The 17,769-nt window shown below is 40.5% G+C and overlaps 1 protein-coding gene across 1 annotated transcript in view; it reads left to right on the forward strand.

Annotated features, from left to right (window-relative positions):
- The window catches only part of TBXAS1 (thromboxane A synthase 1), a 235,683-nt gene that overhangs the window by 100,994 nt on the left and 116,920 nt on the right, over positions 1-17,769 (forward strand). The window contains exon 4 of the mRNA XM_065639909.1: positions 6,259-6,355. Coding sequence (XP_065495981.1) covers positions 6,259-6,355 — 97 coding nt within the window. The remainder of the gene's footprint in view (positions 1-6,258; positions 6,356-17,769) is intronic.

The following is a 17,769-nucleotide window of genomic DNA, read 5'->3' on the forward strand; positions in this document are numbered from 1 at the left end:
ATGAAAATAAGTGTAGTTCATCGAAAAAGAAAATTAAGAACAATTTATTCTTAAATAGAAATCACTGTGGCCGTGTCTTCTTTTTCATGAATTTACACAATGGGTTGGATTAGTCTAGCGTGTGTGTGTTGGTAGAGCTGTGCTTTGAAACGTTTCTCTGTGCCTGAGACTGCTCGGTGCTACTGGGGCTTCATGTTTATGTGCATTAAGTTCACCTCTTTCTAGGGTGTGTGTCTGTGTTGTGTTTGTTTGTTGGTTGGTTTGTTTTGTTTATTTATTTTTTTCTTAAGCGGTAATGTTAATTTCTCAGTTCTCTAATCTGGAGATACCTTATCAGTGCTTTATAAAAATAGTCCAGGAAGGCACTCTGCAAGCTAGAGTCACATCCTGGGGTGCAGGAGAAGTGGCGCGGGAGTTAGCTCCCGGCTTTCCAGCAGATTTCCCCCAGACTGCAGAAAGCCAACGTGAGATTTCCAGGTGTACATGGCAGCTGAGGAGCTCTGTTCCCACAGGGAGTCATAAAAAAAAGGCAATTCCTGGCTCCTCCATACCTTCCTGTGCCCTAGTACCTCAGATGGAAAATGACGGACGTTGTTTGTTTTCCCCACTGTTCGTTATTTAAGTTGTTGGCTCCACAGGCCTAGAGTAAGCCTTCTGCTTATGTATAACTCTTGCCAAATTAGGGCCCAGGGATCTTGGAGGCCTCTAGTTGCTAATATAACACAAATAATAATGGGACTTGTGGTACTTGATAATTTTTTGTCCCTTCCTTTCCTCTCAGCCCAAAGTAACTCTTTCCATGAAAAATGTCTTTGGGCTTTGCAGCTGTTTGTTACGTATCGCTTAGTCCTACAGACTCTGTATTGCCTGCAAGAGCTGGAAGGGAAAGTGCTCATCACAAATCAATTTGCTGACCTCTGAAATAATTAAGCAAGTCATGCCATGCTTGAGTCCTATTTTAAACAAGCAGTGTGCTACTTGTTTTTGCGATTCTCTGCCTGCAGTGAATGGGTATCTCTAAATGAAAGAGGCAGAGTGATCAAGGAACTTTCTTTTAAGGAAATGTCTCCTAAGAAAAGTAGCCTTTTCCCCTGTATCTCTCTGTCTTGGCATACCGCTTCTTTTTTTCTTCTTTTTTTTTTTTTTTTTTGGCGGGGGGCAGGAGGGGGCAGGGAGTGGGGTGTGGGGTGGTCTTTGTTCTTAGCTCTTCCCAGAGGAGGATAAATTTTCTATTTTCATTTAGCTTTCCAGATGATCTTTGTGTACTCTGCCAGACTGCAGCATAGAAGACAAAACCTTGTTTATTGCCTAACAGCATATATGTGTTTTATGATTAACGTGATGTGTTTGTATTACATGGGACTGATAATAGATAGGGAGATCAAAGTCTTCTGTGAATTGACAGCAGCACTATAAACAAGGTGAAAGGGTTGCAGGTGTTTCCCACACAAGCATTATACAAAAACATATGGCCCTTTGCCATGATGTACTGCGTGCATACTCCATATTTTCCTGTGCAGCAAGGCAACACTGCTGTGAGCTTTGCTCAGAGAGCACGTCCATGACTCAGGACCTGGGGGATGCTATTGGCAGCAAATGACCGTGCAATGTAACCAGAACGACTTTGGGGGCACAGAAGGGATAATGATAAACTGGTTCTTCAAATTAAAAGCAGCTGATTGATCCACTACATCGCCTGAGAACAGAAATTTGCATTCCCGAGGGGTCCCTGGCAAACGTTGGAAAGGGAAATGCTGTCGCTGGATGTTGGAGGAGCGACTGGGCAGCCCAGCCTGCTCCTACCTCAGCTTGTGGTTGGGCTCAGCAGCTCACCTCTCACATGTCCCTTACTTCCATGGGGTAACTTCTGTGACCGTGGCCGTGGCCATGGAAGGCACTAGATGTGGGTTGGGACACCTGGGCCACAGGTCTGAAGAAAGCAGTGGTGGGACACATGCAAACCAGCAGAAATCATTGCTGGATGTCTGCTTTTCTTGTGGATAAAAGAAAAGACTTGTTTACTAAATGACTAGATCACTGCAATGAGGATTGCAACATTGTGGGTGAAACCTGAACATGAGGCGGAAGTCTCTGTCCCTTTCATTTATTGACCTAAGAGCAGTGCTTGTCTACTCCTGCAATGCAAAACGCTGTGGTTGAGCATATTGGGTGTTTGTAGCCTCTTAAGTTAGTAAAGGACTCTGAATGCAGATTTACTTCCTTTGCTCAATATAACAAAACCGCCCCCTTGACCTGTGAGCCCTTTGGTGAACATGCTGGAGGGCAGTCTGGCTCTTCTGTAACTTGTGGGAGTAAATCCGTGCCCTCTGTTGAACACTTCTCAAAAGATTTTTGCCTGTCCCTCCTGGGGACGGTGCAGCACGTGGCTGCCTGCGTCTGCACCAGCAGCCCATGGGGGAGATGGCTTGTCATCCGCCCTTGCATCTGCTGGAAGAAGCCAACGCCGTCCTCATGCTGTTGATGTACTGGTACTAGGTCTTTCCTGTCTCACCTTCCAACAGAGCTAAAGCTGCTGGTCTAAAAACATGGATTTTTTTTTTCTTCTGTTTCAGAGGGCTGCAGTTTAAACTGAAAATTAGTGGAAATTTCCCCAACAGCATAACTTAAATAACTGAGGCCTCATCTACACAGGAAAATTGAAATCATGTGTGGGTCTTGAAATTTATTTCTACCAGTACGGCAGTCTTGTAGCAGATTCCAATGTAGGCAGAGTTGCATCACTCTGAGGATGCTGTAACACATTCCTGTGTTCTTGTTTCTCTGCAGGAGTCAGCTAGATAGTCCCGAGTGTTTGCATTGCACCCTGAATGCCCTACATGAAAATATTACGCAGGGCTGGTGCAAGCAGTGTAATGGTGCTGTATCACTGTAGCTAAAGGTAGGACTTCTGTGTTTGGACAAGCCCTGTGAAAAGATTAGCCTAGAGAAAGTTAATAAAAATTGCTGTCCTAAATTATTCATGACACCATTTGTAATGCAGTTGCCAGGAGGCTTTTGTTTTTCTCAAACTCTTATTTATTAAAATCTGACAAGAATATCGGGTTTTGTTCAATAATAAATCTGAGTCTATGTGAGACTGGTGATAACCTCATGTAGTGATACAGAATCGAAATGAAGTTACATGGCAGGGGTGAATATGTTATTTACTTGGGAAGAATAGATTATTGTACAGGAAGATTTTATCTTTTACTTGCCATTTTGGAATAGGTGGAAAAACAAAACAAAATACCACCACCACCAAAAACCTCTGAAAAAAAGCCCTAAACAAAACCAAACAACCAAAAAAACCAAACCAACAACAACAAAAAACAAAACAAAAAACACCAAACACAGCCTAGTTGGGAGATATTCTCTTGGTTTGTGACTGAGGCCTTGATCCTGCAAAGCATTTAAAATATGTTAAATCTCATTTAAGCATCTTTCTGGTGGCTTTGCATGTTCTGGACCTGTGTTTTCTAAATGAAATAGCTCAGATGATCTTGTTTCATGCTTAGCTTTCTTGTCCTTTTTCTTTAACTTCAAGGGAAAATCATGGAAGTCATGCTCCTAGCCTGTGCATTTTGACTTCCAAAGCATGTCCATACACATTCTCCTTTTTTGTGTCCTAGAAAAGGTTAGAAAGATTATATACATAAAATAGGAGAATAGAAAAAAAGATGGGAAGAGAGCTTTTGCTGTTTGGGATAAGAGATGGTAATCTGCATGTGCTTTACAGCAGTCATTCCTTAAAAGCAGGTAAAACTTTGCTTAAAAAGTAATTTAAGATATTTTTTTCAGTATTTTCAATTTATTAATTTTAGGGGATTTTTTTCCCCTTCTCTGCACTTATTCATAACTGGATAAGGAAAGGAAAAGCAGGTGCCTATAGATAGAAAGAGAAGAGTAAATAAAAAAGACAGAGCTTAGCTGTGGAAGTAGAACTTGGAGTATGGGTGACTGGTCTGAGTTGGAGGATGATGAATAGACATGTTTGCACAAGCTTGGCTTGTGAGTCACTTTTTCATAAGAGCAGCTGGACCAGGAGATGCTCCTGTCCCAAATTTTAGACCTGAATGCCTTCAAGCACAAAGAGCCCCCTGACATAAGGGCTGCAACTGTGAATACTCTCCTGAGGACCAGAGCTGGAGCTGTGCAGCTTCCCAAGTTTGAAGTTCATTAGAGGTGTCTCACACACACATGTGCTTTGCATGATATATTGCGTGGTGCCTCTTAGTGCTTAGGGTTAAGTTTTCTGGGTAGACATAATCAGGTTTTTTTTCAAATTTGGTATTTGATGTTAGATATTTGGACCCTGTGAAAAGCTGTGTGTTGGAGGACCACCAACCATTAACAGTTAAATGAGACGAGGAACTTAATTAATTTGGAGACAGGAAGAGAAAACCAAGGCGTGAGCATGAGAGGTCAGCATTTATGGCTGATCATCCCAGGTAGGTTTGGAGTGGCACAGGTCTTGCCTTGGGAGATTGCTTTGCCTCTCTAATGCCAGATAAATTGTACAAAGTACATGTGGAAGGGGCGTGTAGGACATTATCCTCTTTTGCCAAAGACTGTGATCAAACCACTCTTTAAAATGAGGACTCAGCTCTTTCTTATGGACCTATTAGGATTCTGAAGAAAAGTTTGTTCATTAAAAGACAGCTACTTTGCTGTGGTTTAGCAAACTGGGAGAGGTGGAAAAGGTTTATTTTAATAGAACGTGCAACCTGTATCTAAGGTTCAAGTGGAGCCTGTGGGTTGGATTTGGGAAATAACAGGTCCCTCTTGAAACCCACCAGAGAAGAAAAGATCTCTTCCTTCCTGAAGAAAATTATTTTCTTGTTCTTCTCTACTTTTTGTTTGTTATGAGTTTTGGTGGTAAGAGGGTCAAGGTGGACTGTGAAACCCTGCTTTGGAATCAAGATGTTTGTCTGACTTGTTTGCCCTTGGTGAAATCAGTGCTGCTGCAGCTTCATTGCCATGGGAACCTCCAGTTACTAAATTTAATTCAGCCCAGGGTTTGCTTGTCTGTTCTGTTCTTGCAATGTAGACAGGTCATAAGCCATATATTGATACTAAACTGTATCATACCAAGATTATTAGGAATTGATATTACCACAGTATTGCAGCATATTTTATGTTCTGCTCTGAGCTGCCTGGCCCTCCTGTGCCTGCCTCCAGCCTCCTCTTCCTCTCTGCTGGCAGATCAGAGGCAGCGCTGCCTGCATAGTCTTTCTAGTCTGGCAATTGGCAAAGGTAGGAACTGCAGGCAACTTCTGCTTGCTGGTGGTTCTTCTTCCTCCCCCTGCACAGCAGCCAAGTAGAATGCCTGTGGGCCTTGGAGGGGAACGCTGCTGGAGAAGGGAGCTCTGCACCCCAAAAAGTTGTGGGGTTGGTGTGAGTCCCAGTACCTCTGCAGCATCCACAATGATGTGAAGTCCCCCAAGGACAGACCGTGGCTCCAAAGTTCGCGTTGGACTGCAAGCAGGAGGGTAGGGGTTATTCAAGCATAGAGTGAGAACTCCTATTGCCTATTCTTCTTCTGAAGTATTATTAATTTCTTTATAGTTGATGGACCTTCGTTGTTGTTGTTGTTTTTTTCCTTCTGTTTTTCTCATTGATGTTATGTAAGGTTCAGATGAATCTATTGGATGGTTACGTTCATGGTAATGTAGAGCCTGGGCTCTGAGATGCGCTCGGTTCCAGTGCTAATAGAAGAGGTGGAAGTATGCCTTTACTGCAGCCACGCTGGGGAGACTTCTGGAAAGTCTTATTGTAGCCAGAGTTTTGCCATAGAAAAAATATTTCATGTGGCTAACTGCAGGATAATTGATTTTGTAGGTCTTTCATGATTGTTTGGGTTGTTGGGTACTAATGTTTTGCCCCTATGTAGTTTGGTTTAGTGATACTGCATCGCTTTGTACAGAATCCATGGTGAGCATAGAGTGCGTAAACCTTTATGTTAAAAAGTTGGCTGAGTACTGATTAATAATCAGTAAAGGATTTTAACTGTTTCCTTTAAATTCCAAGACCACGCATCTTAATTTAATAGTTAAGAGGGATGGGGAAAGATACTGATTTACCTAAAGGAATATATTTCTGTGGTATTTGTTCATGGCAAGTATTTTCAAGCCAAAAGAGGTATTCAAGCCAAAGAGGTATTCAAGCCAAAGGTATTCAAGCCAAGAGGTATTCAAGCCAAAAGAGACAGTTCCCTGGTGGTCGTCTGCTAAAATGACTCTCTACTTTCTTTCTTTGTAGGTACTACATTGGTCGCCAGATGTTTGTGGTGGTCTCCACACCAGACATGATCGAGCAAATCTTAGTGACAAACTTCAGTAACTTCACCAACAGAACTGTAAGTAGATAAAAAGGTTGGCTTTGTGGATGGAGTTGGTAGTACTGTGAACTGAAGCTCAGACCAAAAGTAACTGAAAAGGAGCTGGAAATAGAGGGGGAGAAAGTACAACATGGGTCAATAAGACTTAAAACTATATAAACTCAATATATACATTCAGACAAAGGCTTCTGTTACCAGAACACTCTGAGGATGAAACAGAATGTCCTTAAAAGAGATGCACTGCCCTTGTGAGTGAGGAACCAGTTGGATGCTGAAGAGAGAGGGTTTCAATGTCCAGTTTTGCCACTGACCTCCTGGGAAAGCCTGGGGAAATCACTTACTAGCTCTCTTCCTTGGTTCTCAGTCTGTAACATGGGGACAGTACTATTTACTTTCTGCCACCCATGGTCTGTTTTGTGCTTTTAGACTTTTTTGGGCAGGAGCAGGCTGCTTGGGACAGGGACATGCCTCCTGCAGCTAACATATGTTGCTTTGTCATACTTATCACTCTGAAAATAAAAAATATCAAAGAATGAAGTTGCGGTTAGCAAGGACTTGTACATATGCTGTTCATTACATGCATAAATATTAAAAAAAACTTTTTTTCAAGTACTGATTAGAACAAATAATGAGGGGCAAATGGCTAAAGAGATAGTAAAGATTTGCAGCAGTTCGTCAGGATTTTACATGGAAATACTGTCACTGTGACCGCGTATTGCCTCAGTGCCATCCATTCCCTGCTTCCTCCTTGCCCCTCTGTATGCACAAACCTGCTCAAATAAACTCACATGTATTCAGGAGGGCCGTTTGTGCCCTCAGGGAAAATTTCATCTCTGATCAGCTGTCTGTCTCCTCTGCCCCTCCGATCCTCTCTGCAACCAGACAGTCCGTTTGCAGACTGCTTGTCTCCTTTGCTTCCTTCTTTTGGTATGTGAGGTTTATCTTGTGACTACCTATATCTTATTTAATAACCACGTGTACAAGTTGCCCTCCGTTCTGCCTGTAACTCACATTTGAATGGAAGAATCCCAGTGCGAAAGCTTCTTGGGCTGAATTTGTTGTTTGTGTGTGGCAAGGGTCTTTCCCCATTTTCTCTGTATCTGAAAGAATTTCCCACCTCTTCCCTTCTTCTGCTCCCAAGTAGGAACTCTATTTCTTCCTGTCCATAACTTTCCCATGCTTTTCTCCGGTATATTTGATGGGAGTAGACTATACCCACTATTCATAGTAGTAGCTGGTGCCTCCTTAACACCTCCTTGAAACTAAAGAGCATTCCTTTGAGGGTACTTTCATATATTCATTCTGCTCTTAATTTCAGTCAGCCTTTGACCATTTGAATTGTCACCCTTCATATTTGGCAGAATTTTTCTTTATGTTCAGGATTTTATGGTGAGAGGTTTCTCTCTTTTGGTTGTACATCTGTCATGGTCTGTAACATTTGTGTTCCTCTCTAAAATTCAGGTAGTTCAGGTCACCATAGCCAATTTCTCTCTCTCTCTCTCTCTCTTTTCCTTTTTTTTTGTTTTCTTCATCAGGGATCTGTTAGGTGTAGATGTCTGTGTAGGTTCGTATCTTGCCCTTGTCACTTGACTGTCCCCTGAACCATTTGTGGCTTTTCTGCATAACATCCTGCACTATGCATGAGAAACTGAGACACTGACAGTGACATCCCGCCACCAACCAGAAAGCCTGTGACAGATGAGAAAATTTAACTCCTAACACCCTCTTTAACAAATAAACAGTTTCACCTCTGTGCACTGTTGCTATTTCTGCCTTGCTTAATGCACATGAGTCTAATTCCCATGAACTTCCTTCATCTTATATGTTTTTATCTGTTTATTCCATGGTGTTCTCACACAGCTGCAATCTTTGAGTGTTGATATAGTATGTCTCACTTTCCACTTTTTCCCCCCTTTTCCACCTGTTGCCTTTCACTTACTGAGAGCAAGCAGCCTCTCGTTTCTGGGTCCTTCCACATCTAACCTGGGGATCTTTTCCTCTCTTGAATTTTCACACTGGAAGCTGACTCTCCTCTTTAGTTCACTGTCAGCTCTCTCAATGAAGTGTTCGGCTGTCCTGTACCCTAAGGATTCTATATGAAAATAAATAATGTGGGATGGTATGTAATGAAGGCAAGTGGAATTTATTCAGATGTGATTTTGGTTGTATGTGAAAAATGGTTGAAAGAGTAGAGTGAGAAAAGCCCTCTCCAGGTTAAAAGAATTCTTTCTTCTCATATTGACTGAATAAATGTTGTTTTAAGACTTTTCATAGGGTTGCTTCTATTTATATCTTTTAAAATTACTCAAAGCAAGCTCCTTTACTTAAGTGAGGCTTTATATTTGCTAGCAGAGAATCCAAAATGCAAAATAGATCACCCTACCTTATTTTACCCCTCCCTTCCCCAAATGGTCTACTGATGAGTGGTTATAGAATTGGCTTTGGAGTAAGTGCTATTCATAAAGCTAGGCTAATATCTTCCAGTCCAGACATGACATACACTTGGTATTTCAACCCAAAGAGAGATTATCGCCACAGAGAGATTATTGACCACACTCTAGCAGTTGTAGCAATCACATGTTAACAAAGTGTCACTGAGTTGCAGGATGTGAGGACTAATTCTAAAAGCTAAGTGTAGAAAAAGTTTATGTTCCATGTTTATTTTTCTACCTTTTCAATTAATCTTAGAATATGTTTATATAAGACTAAGAGACAATAGGAAATTGAACTTGTGAAGGGTTGCAAACAGTGGATGTACTTGATAGACAGAAGTGGATAAGATGATGATTCAGTGAACTCTGAGATTTTATTAAAGCTGTCTATAAGCACTTGCTGGCTGCTTGCTGGGAAGTGAGCAGAAGACATTTAGGGAATCAGGGTGGTTTTACTCTGCTGAGAGGATTCTTTTGGATACATCTTGTGTCCTGTCTCCACATACAGAGATACCTGAACCACTCGTACACTTCTCATACATTGAACCTATCTGCTCACTCATTATATGAACAAAGTAGATTTTGCATGCGAACAGAAGCCAATCTCCTGTTCGTTTTACGCATTTATGTTTCCCTTTGATATACATTTCACATCTTTACTATGAACATCTTTGAAATATTGCTGTAAAAAACCTTTTAGGTTGCCTTGACCCCTTCTGTTGTTTCTGAGTTACTAGTTAGTAATTCTTGTTACAGAAGTGTATGGTGACTGCAGATCAAATCTGCATTAAGCTTCACTTCCTTTTAGAACAAGCAACCAAATCTAGCACATGGGGTATTATTCCCCTGTAAGCATGGGAGTGTATTTATTGTTAACTGTGTAATCACAGGAAGTCAAAAATGACATTCTACTTTCCCACTTCATTTTGACTTGATTAAGGTGAACATTGTAGCCATTTAAAAAGAAAAATGTGTCCTGTAATGTACCTTCATACTTAAGGTGTATGAATTCTCTTCCCTAGGTTTTTAAGTGTAGTTGAGGAAGAAAAAATGAAAATTAGCTTATAGACCTTCTGCCAAAAAATATGGAATTGACTTTAATTTAGGCTAACCATGGAAACCTCAGCCAGCATTCTAGGCAGGGCTTTACTGTAGTAAATAATGTATTTTTCTCACAACTACAGTAAGTCTTCTCTTGAACGGAAGTTTTCTTTTAGGAGCACTAAGACTGTTTTTAGCTGAATTACTGTGTTGTGTGTGAGATAGGTTTATGATGTTTGTTGCATTCTCCCCAGCAGGATGATGATATCTAATCTGTTTTCAGATAGTTTTTAATTTCTGCATTGAAAATTTCTTTTTGAATTAGTAGTCGAGAATCATTGAAGTGTACTCTTAAAAATGTAGGAGCAGAATGCTAAGGAGTAGTGTAAAGAGAGGTATTACCTGGTATGTAATTTAAATGGTTCAGAAATTGTATGCCAAAGTATTTGCTAAAAGCGTGGATTGGTGAGCCCAAAGGCAAAGGTAAGAACTGGCTAGTCAAGGTTTGTCAGCTGCTGGAGTCAGTGCTCTGCCACGATTCGTGTGAAAACTAGTAGTTGATCCAGACCAAACCCTTAAAACTGCCCACCAAACAGCTAGATGAGGGTGACATTTTAAAATACAAAAATCTACACCAATTGCAATAGCTGTAAGAAAACATTACTGTTTTCTCATCAGGAGCTTTGCTGCTGCAGTGGAAGAAGTAACAATAGACTAACAACAAGTGAGAATGAAGTGGTAAATGTAAGAACAAAAAAGTAGCATGGAAGTTGATATAACGTGACAGTACAAATTCCTTGTATCCCTCTTGAAGGAAACAACGGTTGCTTGAACTACTTTTGTTTGTGCTTCCATTTGTCCTTCCCCTCCTCCAAGTTCCTCCACATGGAATATGGTTATTCTTTTTGCATGTAGAACTTGCCTGTTACACTAAGCTGTTGGCTTCATCTTTATTTTGTTAAGTCTGTAAAGCTTCAAGACCTACCTGTGATATTAAATCAAATATTACCACCAAATAGGAAGGAGCCTATTTTCTGTGTCTTGTTCAGCTGTGGTCCAGGATGGCTGACATACCCCTGCATTGGCTGTTCTTTCTCATCTCTTGCTAGGGGACACAGTACCAGCAAGGAAAGCATCTATATATCATAGAATCATAGAATAGTTTGGGTTGGAAGGGACCTTCAAAGCTCATCTAGTCCAACCCCCTGCCATGAGCAGGGACATCTTCAGCTAGATCAGGTTGCTCAGAGCCCCGTCCAGCCCGGCCTTCAATGTCTCCAGGGATGGTGCATCTACCACCTCTCTGGGCAACCTGGGCCAGTGTTTCACCACCCTCATTGTAAAAAATTTCTTCCTCATAAGTAGCCTGAATCTCTGCTCCTTTAGTTTAAAACCATTACCCCTTGTCCTATATTTCTTTGGTAAAATGTCTATCCAAATTTGATACAAGATGCTCTCCTCTGGTCCCTTCCAACCTCAACCATCCTGTATTTCTGTGAATTTTGGATCAGGTCCTCAGCCAGCATAAATCAGTGTACTTCCATTAACTTCAGATGACCCTACAACAACTGATAGCCATTATGTCTCCAGAGTGGGACTGGGATGCACGACTGGCTTTGAACAGTTCAGTGTGGTGCCTCAGGAGCTGACTCTCCTGTGTGTGTGTGTTCTTTGACTTGCGTGTGTTGTGCTAGAATTACTAGATGTGTCCTGTTTCAGTTTTTAGAGTAACGTGCATTGCCTGTACACAGCAACCCAGCTGCTGGGCTGTCATTCAGAAAACTATGGTAATTCAGTTGTGTATCCAAACCCATAGTCTGATCCAATTTATGGGCCTGTCTGTTTCTTTAGTCCTTCTCTCACAAATATGGGTTTTGGTTTGAAAAAATCAACCCACCGACATATTTATTTGGAGACGTATCGTGTAAAAATAGTTAAGGAATGAAGCATTGTGTACTGTTGCCAAAAGACACATATACATGCTTGACCCTCTACCCTTGGTTTTGGTTACAAATGTTTCTTTTCTTCAGATTAAATGCCCCGTGATTATTTCCAGTGTGTCAATGCTATCGTCATCATCTTTTCATGTTGAATCTCTTGGTTTATTTCCAAATTGTTGTTACAAAATGCGATGAACTCAGTTTGTAAACAGATGATGAGTGTGCTTTGTTGGAGGCTCACCTTCTCATGGGTGCCTGGTTTGGAGCACTAGTGACACACAGTATGACGCTGGGTAAGTCAATATTTGGAAGATGATTCAAACAAACGAGAAAAAATGGTGAAATATATATCATGAGATCTTCATTTTTCCACTCTTTAAAGTGACTGTTCAGTGGGATGGTTTCGTACACAAGTGATGTTCCTGTGTGTGCTAATAATTTGATTATGATATTTAGTCTTAAAAACAAGCTGGTTTTCATGGCAGCAGAGAGGAGGGACATGCTTTAAATTTGTTCACTGCCTCAGTATTTTTAGATATGTTTCTTCATTTTCCCATTCCTTCATTTTGGTATTTGTCGGGTTCATGTAGGACATGGAGGGTGACCAACATAAGGTTTCTGGAGCCAACACATCCCACAATTAGTTGTTATACCTGCATTTGTATATATTTGTATGTATTTATGGATGCATACAGATGCACATTTATTTGATTTGGAGTGTCTTTGTGATTTGAAGAGATACTGAATCTCTTGTCCTCACTAGAGCGTTGTGGATCTCAATTGTGCCATATCTTATTATGGAAATTTCAAAAATGTGCCTCTTTGTACATGCTGTGGTGGTATTTCTGTTCCTGATGCAGCAAAGCCATCACACCTGATGGCAGGCTATGCCAGGAACATCCAGTTCTTTGTGATACAGAGCTGCAATGTTCTCTCCTCCCTCCTTCCCTGACTTTGTAGGACAAATTGAAGCAAGTGTCAATACTGCCACATGTACAATAAGGCTCAGTCTCATTGAGCCGAGAATATTCAGTGCTTCCAAAAATCATTCTGTGCCTTACAAGGATAAGTGAAAAGGTGTCCAAGCAGTGAATTTATTAAGATTTACTTTTTTTGCCTAGCAGTTTTCTACAGCTGCTAGATCATAGTTGATTTGAAATCTTGGCTGGTACAACATCATTATAGAAAGGGAATTATGCTAGCAGGGAATGCATTTGGCTGTATAGCACTTAACTGTTTAATATTAATTTGTTTGACTGAATATTTGTGGGTGCTGTTGTACAGCCGTGTGAGCCCAGATGCCTGAGAGATTTTCTCATGCCAGTCCCTGCCAGGGAGAGAGCAAAGGGTCTTATCATTGTTTTGACCTGGCGGTTCTCACTGGGCTGAGCTGGAGCAGGAGCTCCAAGGCTCAGCAACTGTAATGATGTATCTACTTTCTTTCCTCGGTGTGCCTCCATGGCTGTCTTCCAGACAGATGAGAATAACTTTATAGCTTGGCCAATGTGCACGTAACTATATTGCTGCTGCCTTTGCCTGGTAAAACAGCGTTTAATTCTGGATTTCTTTTTTCTTTCCTCTTTTTGCTTCCAGAGCTTGCTGGTTAATTTTTCTGAGCAATTAAATCCGGGTTTGTTTAAATGTTTTAAAGTAGCAGTGCATATGCTTGCAATAGACACTTTAAAATTAAAATAATAAATATTGAGAGGGTCATTTCTTTCAGACTGTGTATGTCTTTTTATGCACACACAACAAATTGCCTCTTATTCCCCATATGCCACAGCTAATAGCACAAAACTAATGTTGTCAAATGATCACTGCTATTGACTGTAAAATTAATCAGACTTTGCCTTCAGTTAGCCTTAAAGGAAGACTTGACATATTAGTAGACTGTGTTCTGGGAACCACCTGATCCTCTGAATCCCAGTGAGATGAAGTCTGGTTTTATGATTAGGAGTCTAGGTTGGGATTTAGGAGCTCTGAGCTCAGTTTTTGGCTTTGCTGCAGAATTCCTGTGTTCACAAGGGCAAATCATTTAGGAAGTGCTTTGTCACCTTAACAAATGTGAAAGAGTATGTTGGGAATTTCCAGCTGAACATTATCATTAGTGAATGTTAGTGCTTCAGAACTGATGGCAAAGGGTTGGTATTTGGTTTATCTGTTAATTCAAATGGTTGTGGTGGGAGGTTTTTTTGTTCTTAAAAAAGCTTCAGAAATGTGGAGGAAAGATGTTTTAATGAAAAGCTCTTTTTTTTTTTCTTTTAAGTAGCTTTCTATTTTGAAGTATTTGTAAAAAACCTGAAGTTTTAAGTTAATATTAACAGATTCAATTGAATGTATTTTGAGGATTATCTTCTCTTTTGTAATTTTCGTTTGTAATTCTAATTCAGAACAGGAAACTAAGTGAAACCTCTGTCCTGCAATGCGGGAAAGCTCATTTGTTCTTACCTTGAACACCTGGCATGTGCCTCTGCTGGCTGCTCTTCATGAAAAGATGTTAGCATTTACCTACTTCTATGCATATTCTTATGTCCCATTTAATTCAGTGGGCCATGAGTGTGTATTTACTCAAGTATGTTTATTAAAATTCTGTCCAGAATGGGGACATTCCTTTAAATAGGAGCCTTTGTTTTTCTGTGCCTCACGTGGTGAAGAGGGCAAACACAATCTCTTTTCACACATTTAAGGTTTTGATGAGGACTTCTGAAAGTTTGGGAAGAGATCGATAACAACAGTTTGGAGCGCAACAGAATGACTTACGAGCAATCAGGCTAAAAACAGTGACTGTAGTTAAGTCCTATTAGTTTGAGGATGGTCTGGTTGACTGACTTGGAAAGACCCTGTGTTAAAGAGGAGAATCTTTAACTGACATTTTATTTCCTTTGAGCACTTACTTAGGTGGTTTGCTGTTTGAGGAAGGTTTTCTGTGTTGTCATGGTGGGAGGGAGCTTTCCTGCAAGACGTCAGCGTATCCACAACAGTGGTGGTCAGACCACAGTTGGACTTTTAGAAAGCCACACTTCTCGTAAGGGTGCTATTTTAACTGGCTAATGTGTTGTTGTCCAGGTAGGTCACGTGAAATTGTTTGCTTAAGATTTATACATCTCTAATTGAGTAAGCAAACACTACTATTTGTCACATTTCCAGGTAAGATAGCAAATAAAACTGGCTGATCCCCCCTGTATGAAGGGCTAGCGGTAATAGTGGAAACAGATGGGTTACACACAGATGGAATACAAGAATAAAAACTTTCTGCTTTTTCTCTTTTCCAAACATGGGTTGTCTGTTTTCAGATGCTACGGACCATAAACCTTGGCAATATAAAAGCAATGCAATTGACTGCAAGGAGGCTGGAAGCCTTAAGAACGTTTCCTCTTCCCTTGCCCCCCATCAAGACGTGATGAATCAGTAGGTTGAGACCACGACTGATGTTGAGATGCACAGTCATCTTATCTTTTACAGGATTTATTATGAAGTGAATTATTCTTCAGCATGGGTCTTAGTATTTGAATCTATCCCTGAGTCTTCCTCTGGTTTATTAATGGGCTGCAGTGCTGCCATCACCATGGTATTCTGCTGCCTCTTCCCCTGTGAACACTGCAAAACCGCATGTTGATGGAATTTATATTTTTAATTCTCCTCGCCTATACGTATAAAAAGGGTTTGCAAAACCATGGGGGAACACAAACACAAGGACAATCTGGTATCGAGAAATTACTAGGGTTACTGTGGTTTTTTTGTTTGGTTTTAATGCTCTTTCTTTATGCTATTATACTGCAGACATCATTGGTTCAATACCTGCTCCTAGGTAGACACCAGAACACCAGATGGATTACGTACTTTACAGCACTAATGATAGTGGCTGATAATGTGTGCAAATCTCCCTTTCACTGATTGTTCAAGGCAGCTAAGAAACACTGAATACAGCTGTACATAATTACACTTCTTTTGAAACTAAACCAGCCTGTGAAATTTCTGTTCCTGGAAAATGGTCAAAATTAGTCAATAACAAAAACAAAACAAACAAACAACAAAACCCCAAACCCTTTGCATGTACTTAGCTGATGGTATATTGTGACATTCTGTTTCTTAGATGCAAGGCTTCCTTGCCAACTCTATTGAGACTTAAAGGAGGGGAGAAAATAGCTGCATAATGAAATGACAAAAAGGTGTTTTTGCTGCAGGTGTAGGAAGATGCTGATTTGACAATACTCTGTGCATATGCACTTTTTAATGTCAGAATGAGTTTACCTAGGATTAAGTATGTACGTGTCTTCCTGTGTTGCAGGTATGTGAAGGGACATTCCCTCTTTCTACCCACCGCCTGTTTCTTTCACATGTTTCTTTGAGTTACTGTAAGATCGGCTTTTGAAATTATCTTTTTTGGCTTTTTATCCTCACCTTTTTTCTTTCTTCTGTCATTCTGCAAAATTTCATCTTCTAAACTACTGAATAAAACAAGATCCAAGTTTTATTAGGTTTTACATTCTCTTTCCCCAGTTTTTCTCCTGTTGAAACTTGCCAATCACTTTTAAAGCCTACATTGGGCTTTTCTGCAGCACAGGAGATATCATTAAGGCTTTAAACCCACTAATGAGGGAAATGTGCGCTGCTTGAAGGCTCCTGCAATATTAACCACATCCAATTATGTTAGGTAAACGTATGAGTATAGTCAAACCAGGATGAAAGCATATCTTTCTATTCAGGCCAAAAGCGGTCTTCCGAGCCAATCTTTCATCAAACTTACATTGGCTATTTATTGACTGGTTTCACAGCAGCACTTTTTTTTTTTTTCTTTTTATACTGCAATGCTGGAGACAAACAACACTTATAGACAGGAAAGGACTATCTATTCCCAGGACTCTCTTCCTTATTTAAAGAACATGTTTTATTGCTGGATAAAATATATGAAATCTTAAGGCTGATAAGTATTTTTCTGTTTAAATACGGCATTGCTTCCTTATCTAGTCCTGTCCTTAGCCGACTGTGTTATGAGTGGGTGTGATATATGTGGAGATGCAGTTCATGCTGGTCTTCGCTGGGCCTGGCCTTTGATTTCTGTTAATTTGTTATTTTTTAAAGGGAGGTTCAACTTTTCCTACTTCTTTGGACATATTTGGTGGGGTTATTTTTTCTGAAGCTTATTCAGTCTAATAGCAGAGGTTTTCAACAGTCCCTCATTTCTGATTTCTGAAACCTCTATTTGTCAGTAGCAGACTAGTTGTTTTGTTTACATTTTTCTCCCTTTTCCCTGTTCTTGATGTATAGTAGAGTGTAATGATTTTGATTCCTGCCTTTTCCAGTCTGCTTTGTTAGGAGAAGACTAATTAGTTTATCATTTGTCCCAGAATAGATGTGGGCTCGTATCACAATGTTCAACTTGGCCTTTTTATATACTTGAGCAATCAGAGTTCAGACCCAGTACCTTGCTTTGTATCCATATTTGGAGATAACTCACCTGGTCATGAATTAAAAAGTCCTTTTGAAGCATCTGATGGTAGAGGAACCTGTTGAGGTCTATGGGAGTGATGTTTCACAGCACAGGGATTTACATGTACCTGCCCAGAAACCTGGAAGTTCAGCACTGCGCATTGGAGCAGATGTGACACAGCAATATGTGATAGTTTGAATGGATAGCATGTATCACACTTAAGATCTGTGTAGCCTAGCAGAGTGTCCTCTTTCAAAGATGGCCAGCAGCAGAAGACAGACAGTGACAGTAATCTTCCTTCTAGCCGATCTGTCCAGTCTCCGGCAACCAGTACTGTGATGACTTCCAGTGCCAGAGGCTGCATGTGGGCATCATCTCAAATCAGTTAACCCTCACCACTTTTAAATCCTTTCTGTTAACTGTCATGCAAGTAGGTGCCTTTTTTTTTTTTTTTTTTTTTTTTTTTGTGGATGAACTTTTTGTTTGGAATGGGGTAGGAGTTACATACAGGGACTTGGGTGTGTGCAAGTGAAGTTCATTCCTCGTCAGTGAGTTAATGTGATACATGTGGGCATTGTTATACTAATC

The sequence above is a fragment of the Caloenas nicobarica genome, chromosome 1, assembly GCF_036013445.1.
Source record: "Caloenas nicobarica isolate bCalNic1 chromosome 1, bCalNic1.hap1, whole genome shotgun sequence".
Taxonomy (NCBI): Eukaryota; Metazoa; Chordata; class Aves; order Columbiformes; family Columbidae; genus Caloenas; species Caloenas nicobarica.